Source organism: Thunnus albacares, chromosome 20 (genome assembly GCF_914725855.1).
Source record: "Thunnus albacares chromosome 20, fThuAlb1.1, whole genome shotgun sequence".
Lineage (NCBI taxonomy): Eukaryota > Metazoa > Chordata > Actinopteri > Scombriformes > Scombridae > Thunnus > Thunnus albacares.
The window spans coordinates 18,277,313-18,287,493 of record NC_058125.1 but is presented as its reverse complement, the minus strand read 5'-3'; the positions used below and the strand labels follow the sequence as shown (position 1 = coordinate 18,287,493).

At 43.7% G+C, this 10,181-nt stretch overlaps 1 protein-coding gene across 7 annotated transcripts in view; it reads right to left on the bottom strand.

Moving 5' to 3' along the window:
* Window positions 1-2,774: 2,774 nt before the first annotated feature.
* Window positions 2,775-10,181, bottom strand: part of nrxn1a (neurexin 1a) — a 61,961-nt gene continuing 54,554 nt past the window's right edge. For all 7 annotated transcript variants that reach the window (XM_044337575.1, XM_044337571.1, XM_044337573.1 and 4 more), the window contains 2 exons: window positions 5,433-5,511; window positions 2,775-4,734 (listed from right to left, as the gene is read on the bottom strand). In XM_044337575.1, coding sequence (XP_044193510.1) covers window positions 4,433-4,734; window positions 5,433-5,511 — 381 coding nt within the window. In that variant the 3' untranslated portion in view covers window positions 2,775-4,432. The remainder of the gene's footprint in view (window positions 4,735-5,432; window positions 5,512-10,181) is intronic.

Below are 10,181 nucleotides of genomic sequence, written 5' to 3'. Positions count from 1 at the left end.
CATATTTGTGTGGAATGATGAGCACAGCTTGATAACGATGGACATAATATTCCTTTCTTCTCCGCTGGCTGAGCCAAGCACACTTCAGCCAGCTTGCAAGGACACTCTGCATTCATGTGCGCACACACAGACACACACTTATGCAACAAACAATCTTTTTTTTTTGACTTTTTCTCCTTTATGCGACCTCAGTTTCTCCTTTCTCTCACATTTTGTCGTCTCTTGTATTGAAACATAGTTGTGTGTGTGTGTGTGTGTGTTTTGCACTGTGGGAACTTCATGTGGAGAAATAGAGCACTTTGTGATTTATTCCAAAGCAGGAGGAAAAACGCAGCCTTGAGCTCCTGACACGACCACACACAAAAACACACCCTCACACATTCACTCTCCCACAGTTACACACACAGCAAGAAAGAAACAGGACGAGAGAGAGCGAGAGAAAGTTAGGCAGATAGACAGACTCTGAGAGATGCAGGTGCACAAAGGAGTTGAAATGACAGCCTGAGGAAAAGGAGTATGTGCGTGTGTACGAGTGTGTCTCTGATTCATGATATGAACTTGTAGATTAAAAATGTTGCTGAGTATTCTGCACCTGTGCAGGGGATGTGTTGATGAAAATGTCAAGGAGCTATGACTCCCTCTTTGCTCAATAAACCAATAAATGCATAAAATTAAAAAGTCAATACGCTCTTTTCACAGGAAGATTTCGACCAAACTACAGGTGATACCAATAATAATGGATGCACTTCATTTGGATGTTTCACCTCCAGGGTCCTGTTATTGAGCTTTTTGATTTATTGGACTAGCTTAGTGGGAAACTTCAGTGGAGTGGAGCCATCATTAATGTTATTAGATCCACCTGTGGTTTTCCGATAAGTCAAAATGGCAGCCGTTAAAAAGGTTTACTGATGATTGTACAAGCCTATCAACCTCAATTTGTGTTCTTTTCACCTTTATTGTTAGCAGTGATTGGATGTACTTTGAAAGTGATCTGCCTACCATCTGGTGAGTTTTTTTATTTTCAACATTCTTCCTGTAATGCATTTATGAATGGATCAGTCCAAGTTCTGGAAGATTGCCAGCGATACTTAGTTGGTCCTGGATCTGGGATAACAATCTATAAAATGGGCACTGTCAAGGATAAACCTTTCTTATTAAGGTAACAACATGGCCTTTCCTCTGGCAACATCCCCAGGGCAAACATCACATTTTTGGCTTCACTAGTGGTGGATCTAAGAATAGTGCAGTTCCCTCTCCAGTTGTCATCCATCCAACAGTTTTGTTTTTTTGATGTGTAATGAAACACCTCATGGGACTGCTGGTGTAGGTCTTTAAATGTTGTATGTTAAAAAAAAAAGGTAACTGATTGGCCACTTGTGAGCATTGGGGTTCTTATTTACCCCAATAAATATAGCAGGGCTGTCTTTATCTCTGTGCTAGCTGGCTGTGGTCAAGGACAACACAGCGGCAGATGGTTACAGCCTAACACAAGCCTTCTGTTGAGCACAGACTGTTCAGCAGAAGACAAAGAGAACGTAAAAGGGAGAGAAAAAGTGAGAGAACACGATAGCGAGACTTGGGAGGTGTTTATTTAAATAGCAGGTCCTTGTAGCTCCTCTCACCTGAGGACACAAACTCAACTCTGCAGTCTCAGGGATCTTTCATCCAGCAAACAGCAACTCTGCAGAGACTTATACCGTTCACTGCACTGAGTCATACTTCAAAGCTGTGCTCGGTGTATTTATGTACTTGCGTGTCTACTGTCCCAGTTAGAAGGAGTGGGACTTGGAAGAGTGTTGCTTCTCACTTTGATGAAACGAGAGGTTAAAGGAAAAAGAGGGAATGACTTTTTGTAGATAGTTCATAAGTAAAAAATAAAGATCTGCTTGTCAACACACTGCTGGTTGCTACTGGTTTGCAAAAGCCAACACACAAATGCACTCCAGGCTCACTTGGGTAATATTTTATTTACTCATTAATCTTCAAAACTATTTTTCATAATAAATTTCCACTTTATGTTCATCAAAGAACCGTAACAATAAAAATAAAAGTAAATACTGTAGAAAAATTGTACATATAGAAAATAAACATGGTTAATGAACACCTAGATGTAGAATCCCATTGGTTGAGACACCTCCTTTGTTTCAGATGGCAACACAACAGAGATAGAGGGAAAAGAAAGCGATAGACACGGAGGGGGACTGGGAGGGCAGAGAGGGAAACATACTAAACGAGGGGAAAACAAGAGAAGGGAGGAAAAGGAGGTCTGAAAGGCCAGTTAAGGATGGAGAGAATAAGGGAAAATGTTAAGTTAATTTTGACAATATTATACTTTGAAATCTCACACACATGTCTTTTTCATGTCCTTTCTTGCCCTCGTCTGTTTTGCATGCATCTGACTGGTCGGTTACATTGTTTGGAAGAACTGGAGGGGCTGGTTCACGTCATGGCACGGTTCGTATTGATATATCATGGGGCTACAATTCTTGAGCCGCTGAGGGCTCAGACACTGCAGAAGTCCATAAACAGATAATTATACTGTAGCCCATCGGAAAACCCATCTGTCTGTCCTGTATTGGTCACATCATGAGGATTGATAAATCAGTCAACCAATAGCATGAAGACAAAGGACGCAAAGAGAAAGAGAGAGAGAAAAGGGAGAGCCAATGAAATCAAAGCAACTCAAGTTGTCAAATAGCCAATGGCATCATGAACTGGACTTTTCTATCTATTAGCAACACATGGTAACATTTACTTTATTCTGTTTTTGATTCTTTTCCTCGGCTGGTTTTTGCTAAAAAAAAAAAAAAAAAAAAGAAGGTGGTTGGTTAGAGCAGGTTTAGTGGGCGTGGCCTATAAGACATCAGGCTAGAAAACAGGGCGTGGCCCGCGGTGGGCGCACACATCCGGGCGTTGCACTGGAGTTACATTGCAACCCTCCTCCTCCTCCTACCCCCACAAACAAACCTACCACCTCTGGACTTGGTGGCACACGCCACCACTCCACAGCACAGCTCAGAGACTCAGGCATGCAGCACACTCGAGATGGTCACACTTTGTCAATGAGGGTTTGAACTGAGAGTCGACTCGTAGATTAAATCATTGTTGAATCCCACAGACTGAAAAACCATTTGAAGTGCGTATTCAGGTATACTTCAAGCCAAGGTGGTAAGTTTATGATGGTGGTGCGTCAAGGTGTAACCTCTGGAGTTTCAACGCGGTATAAATCACACGGAGTAAGATAATTCACGTGCAATAAGACCCCCCTCCCTCCCTTCCCCAAAGAGTCTATACTGCCCAAATGTTCTTCATATTCATCATAATCATTGCCATAACAATTATCATAATGGTCTTTGTCATTTTCACCATTGTCTTCTTGTATAGTCTTCAGTTGTGAAGATATGGTGGGTCTTTAGCATTGCAGGTACGTGTATGTCTGCATGTGTAGATTGGTATTTGTTCATGTGTCAGTGTGTGTGTGTGTGTGTGTGTGTGCGCGTGTGTACTGTAATATGTGTGTGACAGCGCAGTCATGCATGACTGGTGTATTTTGTAGGTAGCATCTGAAGTCTCAAGTATCCTGTCCAGGAAATATCTCTCAGTTTTCAGCTGATTCCACCGTCATGATTTACAGGGCGCCATAAAACATCAGCTCTGCAGTGTAACAACCACAGCCCATCCTTTATATTAACGGCACCAGCCCTGCCTCTGCTTATTCGACCATAATTCACTGTCTCTATGGCTACACCCTGATTTCCTGTCCTGTTGCGTGGGGTTAAACTTGGACCGTCAGTGTGCTTGCTTTTTTTTTTTTCAGCATCTTCAGTGCTTCATTGAGTCCCGTCTGCTAACAGGGAGGAAGGCCAAGAAGCTTGGAAGAGACACTTAGTGCTTATCTTGGTGCTTTTACATCATCTTTGTTTTGGTGCTCTGCCCTCTCGCTCAACACACTCAGTCTGCCGTGTGCTTCACTTAAAGTCTTCCTTGACCTCTCTGAGTCCATGAGGAGAGGTCCGACTGTGGCAGGGGTGTGATTCATCTTTTTAGCTGGCTGCCCCCGAAATGGTTCTTAACTGGGAGTTGAACTGGTGCTTTCTAAATCATTTGGAATGGTGTATATGTTCATAAAACAAGCCTCTCTCAGAGGCTCTGCTCATTGGTAAATACTGTACAGTAAGGGTCCTTGCCCTCAGGCCAGTCTGTATGTGTGTGTATGTTTGTGCTTAAATGTATGTGTGCTTGAAAGTGTGTATGTATGTGCTTGCCAGTATGTGTGCAGGTGTGATTATTGGAGAGTAAACATTAACATCAGCATGTCTATGTCAGTGTGCATGTGTGTATTTTTTTTTTTGAGAATATATCTATTTATGTACATATACCGTTATATATAAAGGTGTATGCGTATATGTCTGTGTGTCGGACATCTTCCGCCTCAGACGTAGTACTCCTTGTCTTTGTTCTTCTTGTTCTTGGAGATCTTGGCGATGCCCAGCGGCTTGTCCTTGGCACTGCCGTTGGGCTGTGTGGCCGAGTTGCTGATGTAATTACGGCTCTCGTCCACGTGGTAGGAGCCCTCGTCGCGGTTGCGGTACTTGTACATGGCGTAGAGGAGGATGAGGATGCAGAGGGCAGCGGCTGCCACAATGCCCACCACCATGCCTGTGGTGCTGCTGCTCTCCCGCACCACCTCGGACGGACCTGGGAACACCTTCACCTCCGGCAGGGGAGGACGGGCTGTGAAGAGAGCAGGGAAGAACGTGATGTTACATTACAGTTTACTGCATACATTATTAATTTGGATTACATGTCAAGATGGTGGGTGGAGAGCTGGAGCAAGAAGATACAAGGCATTTTCATGATGAATTATTTGACATGAGTTTTGCATAATGCTACATGCTGGCAAGGGAAGGCTGCAGCTTGGGGCTAAAGCTGTTTCCATATTATCACATAATGTGTAAACAGATTATATTACACAGTGTTGAGAGGAGGGCCAGAGAACAGGTGCACTTATATCAATTTTTATTACATACATTTGAGACTGCATGACATACAAAAGGAGCGAGGGCTGCAGAGTAGTGATATATGCCACCATATTAAATGACTGTAGGTAGAAGAATTTGCATGTGATTTGCAAGTAGGAAAGGATGAAAAGAAAAGGATAGAGACAGGTGATATAAAAATAAAGGATTAACAACAAGGGAAAAGGGAAGGTGAAGAGTGGCGAGAGCAAAGTAAGGGATGGAAACGAAGATTGGGGAGTGGATGGAGAGTGTTAGGTAATGCCTGGAGGCAGGAACCTAAGTGGAAATGAAAAATTCATTGCAGCGAGGTACAAAGTGGTAGAAAAAAACCCCTGAGAAACAGTGAGAGTGGAGGAAACATGAAAAAAAGCTTAAAAAGGCAGTGTGATGTGTATTTTTGTGGGATCTCACCTGAACTGGGGTCACAGGGGTCAATGTCTTCATCATCACTTGGACACTCCGCTGACGCCACCAGCAAGTCATCTGCCGACTACAGAGAGAGGATACAGAAAAATTACACACACATAGTGGGATCCAAAAGTCTTCTTCTCAGAAAATTTGAGGATTGAGAAACATTTAAAACACAAGATGTTATGAAGTAAAATGAAGAAGAAATATTTAAGATTCTGCACTATTTCGAGGTCAGTAATCAAATTTAAGCAAATGTGTGGGATTGACCAACTTAACTCCTTTGTACAAAAGGTCAGATTTTACTTCAGTTGTGTCTCTTCATTTGAAACTTTGATTTGTTCTACTCATCAGAGGCTCGTTCAAGTAACTCAACTTGCAGCCAGTGTTCACTTGTTAAAAATATGGCTGTGCCTGAAGTTTCCAGCAGATCGTTGCTTACTAAATAACATCGTGATAGTGGAAAACATGGCGTCATAACTAAGTGAAAGTGTCTGACGTCAAATTGTTATTCTAAGCAAAGAGGGGCTTTTTCAGCATCAAATCATGGCTAGACTAAATGTTTCTAAGGAACTCTAAAACACTTAGTTCCCTGGGAGATAGAAAACTTCATCGCAGACACAGAATTTGCTAAATAAAGAACGCAAGACTCCAATCAGCAGAAGCACTGTCTTGTCGTGGTCTCAGAGGACAAGTAGCAGTTTCTAAACTACTTCTCAGGAGGGGAAACAAGGCCAAACGCTTGGGGTGGGCTAAGAAATAACAGTGGATGACTGGAAAAAAAGTCCTATTTACTGATGAATCGAAGTTTGAGATTTATGGCAGTAACAGAAGGGGTGTATGTAACGAGACAAACAGGAGAGAGAAATGATGCCGCAGTGTATCAAACTGACAGTGAAACATGTCGGTGGGAATATTCAAGTCTGGAGTTGGACACCTGCACCGAGCCGACTACACCCAGACCAAGGAGAGGTACCACTATAGAGACATGCTATACCCTCTGGTTTGCATCTTTGTGGAGAAGGATTCATACCACAGCAGGATAATGACCCCAAACACACCTCAAAGCTTTGCTAGAACTACTTGAAGACCAAACTTGTGGACTCCATGCCAGCTCAAATGCTGAAAATTCTGAAATTAATTTTCAAAGATTCAACTTGTCACTCAAATTGTTAAGCTGATTTTATCATTTGTAATGAAAAAAAAAAAAAAATTAGATATAGAGGTATCTTGACTAGTGGTCTTAGACTTTTGGACCCCATTGCTACATAGACGCACATTTATCCATAAAATCTCCAAGAAAGACAAAAACATTTCAGGGCTCAGTAATCAACACCTGGCCGATGCTGTGATTTTTTTGCTTATTTTCTACATGTGTGAATAGACAGAGCCAGTCCGTCGCCCACCCATTTTCCAGTTTGCCACAAACACTTTGCCTGTTACAGCCCCCAGCAATGGCAGGCGGCCAAAACTAGGGTACTGAGGAGAGAAGAAGAAAGGAGGAGGGAGGAGAGAAACACTGGATCCTGTTTAAAACCACAAGGGGACAGCCAGTTATCATCTCCTATTCTCTTGACCCTCCCCCTCTTTTTTTTTCTCCTCTGGCCTTTTCTATCTTCCACACCTCCCTGTCTCCCTCTGTTCTGCTCTCTCCATCTGATATCGGCTAATGTTCATGTGCGTTGGAGAATGCGCAGTGTGAGGCTAAAGAGATTTCATTAAATATTCTCGCCAAGCACTCAGTTGTTCATTAAAATCTCCTTTATTTAACACCTCTCCATAAGCATCATGTCAATAACCCACTTATATTCAGCCTCCAACCTACATCAACCAACTAACCACTCGTTCTCCCTGCCTCACTGCCTCTCTATGGAAAAGGCGCCCTTTTTCCTCTCCATCCCTGCTCCTCCTGTTGCCATGGCAACTCTAAGTTCAGGCTGTTAAAAATGATGGGGAATAAAAAAAAACAGGAGTGTGCACCCTCAGTGGGGACCTGTGCATTGATTTGCCATTCTAGCCAGAGTGTGAGGAGGGGGGGGGGGGGGGGGGGGGGGGGGTAAGGAGGGAGGGAGTTGAAAGATAGATGGATGGATAAAAGGAATTTTAGGAGGAGGCGATTGGGGAGAGAGAGAGAGAGAGACAGAAAGGAAGAGGGGATAGGAGGAGGAGGACTTCAAAGTGCTGCGGTCTTTACTTAACACCGTGCTAATGTGCTCTGCATATTCATGAACTACTGTTAAACATCACCCGCCTTGACGCTTCGGCATGAGATATGAATGTGTGTGTGTCGGTGTGTGTGCATGTGTGTGTGTGTTTTAACCACACTGGGTGCTCAGTGCCAGCACTAAATTAAAATTGGATTGTGATGCATTGCAGTAGATGTTAGTAACCCTCAGAATAAAGGAGAGGGGAGAGAGCGGTAGAGCTGTAAAAAAGAACGAGCTCTAGAGGCAGATTACAACCAGACCGGAACAGAATCTGAACCAAATCAAAGCACTTAGTAGTCGATGATGCCTTAGCGGAAACCTACCGTCAGTATTTTAAAGTCAGTATTCATTAAGCTGCGTCTCTATCCTTGGTTCTTTATTTTGCCTTTTCTTTGTAAGAACATAGATTACATAAGGTTAGAGAAGCAACCAGTTACTTTATTCATTTGGAAAAAAAGCCTGCACGGGCCTTGTATGGTGTGGTCTTAGTCCTGACAAGTCTACTGTGGTTTAGTTTGGCCTGAAACATACATTAGGTTATTGATGCTTGACTCTGTCTCTTTCCTCCACTGCCTTTCCAATCAGTTCTGCCCACTGGGCTGTCAAATGCTGCTAGGGTGAGCTTAGCCTCTGGAATCCAGCCAGTCAATAAACCTCTGTGCCTTTGCCAGGATCCAAATAGCACAAGAACCAATCAGCCAGTAGGAAACACATCACCCCTGACATCTGTCACTGATCAATGTCGGGCCACCATGCTTGATTATTGATTGAAAGACACCTATGTTCCCTCCATGGAAACCTGCTCTGAATCCTGATTTCAGCTAAAACAAAAAAATTAAAAAATAAATAAAAGCAGACAAGTGAATTTAACAAGGCCCCTCCTCTGATCTGTGACATCACTCTGTCAGCTGACCACCCCACTCAACCGGGAGGATGTCAATTGCACTATTGATCCCATGGGAGACAAAGAACACGAGGAAAACTAGAGACATGCCAAGCACAACTTAAATCCCGTCAATAAGCCTCAGAAGTTTACTAAAGACATGTACATCCAAGAAACCTCCGCCCCTCCGTCCCTCCCTCTTTGTCCACATCTTTGCAAGTCTTTTCATAGACTACCAACAGAGCATGCTGACATAATGATGGACGAAGACGCACAACGACAAGGAGAGAAAACAAAAGAAGAGACAGAAGGAAAGAGAAAAGAAGTGAGAGAGCGTGAAGAGAAGGATTTCTGCATGCTGAAAGAGCAAAATCTCTACCTGAGCAGCCGAACAGTGCCAACGACCGTCCATGCCTCCCTGACTGCCTAGTTCACACATTGTATCTGCACTCTGTTCTCACACACTCCTGTAGAAGATTCAACTGCTACTTTCACAACTGTAAATCACACACACATGTACACACACAGCTCTATAATAACCAGATGTGCTCCATTGGTCTATTTCTATTTACATACATCTACACAGACACACAAGCGTACACAAAATCAGGCTGAAGTTGGCAGGCTGATGGAGAGATCCTGACGAGAGAAGAGAGAAGCTAGCTCCACTACTGCAGATGGTGAGATAGACTCATACACCGCCTGCATTAACAGCCTATCACTAGAGCTCAACCACAGAGAGAGAGAGAGAGAGAGAGGGAGGGAGGGAGAGAGAGGAGGAGAGGAGGAGGGGGGGGGGGAGTGACGGGTAAATATGGAAAGATATGGAAGGAGAGAGAAAGCAAAGGAGAGTGAAAGGAAAGGAAAAGAGAAAAGTGAGCAAGGGAGGAGGCAGAAAGTATCTCCGGAAGATGGATAGCGAGCAGAAGAAAGGCAAGAGGGAGAAAAAGATGTGAGAGATGTGGAGAGAGCAAAGAAGATATCAAGGAAAAAAAAAAAAAAGAGACAGGGAGGGAGCGAATGAGAGATAGATGTTCAGAAGGCTTGTGGAATTGTCTGGGTCAGCTGATTCCCGATACCCAATCGGACGCCGCTCTGGGCCTAAGGTTTCTTCTATCAGTCTTCCCATCAAACACAGGTACACACATACACTCACATCCTCAGACAAGACACCGAACATCAAAAACCAAAGTCAAGCTCTGTGACTCAGAGCAGCCTCTAGCATAAACACTGACACACACACACACACACACGCTCGCACAATCTCTTCCTCTCTTCTCCTCGCTGGTGCTCAGCTGTCATGCATTATTAATCCCCTCCACTTTTCAACATGCAAGGAAAAAAAAAAATTTCAATAAACTGTGGACTTCAGGAGGAGGCGCATAACATATTCTCCCTGCACAAAGTACCGACAATAGGAGTAAACCCATGGGAAGGAGGGAGGGGACGACTTCAGCAGATCCACTTCAACACACCCAAAACTTGGGGCGTGTGCGTGAAATCGATAAATTGCTCAGAACAGTCGCCCCTGTAAAAGATATCGCTCACTGCCCCTCCTCTGATGCAATGTGCTGCAACTCAAGTCTATTGTTCTCAATCCACCTGTGTGTTTGCATGTGCGCGTGTGTGCGTGCATTCTGTGTTCGTCTCTACATTGTATGT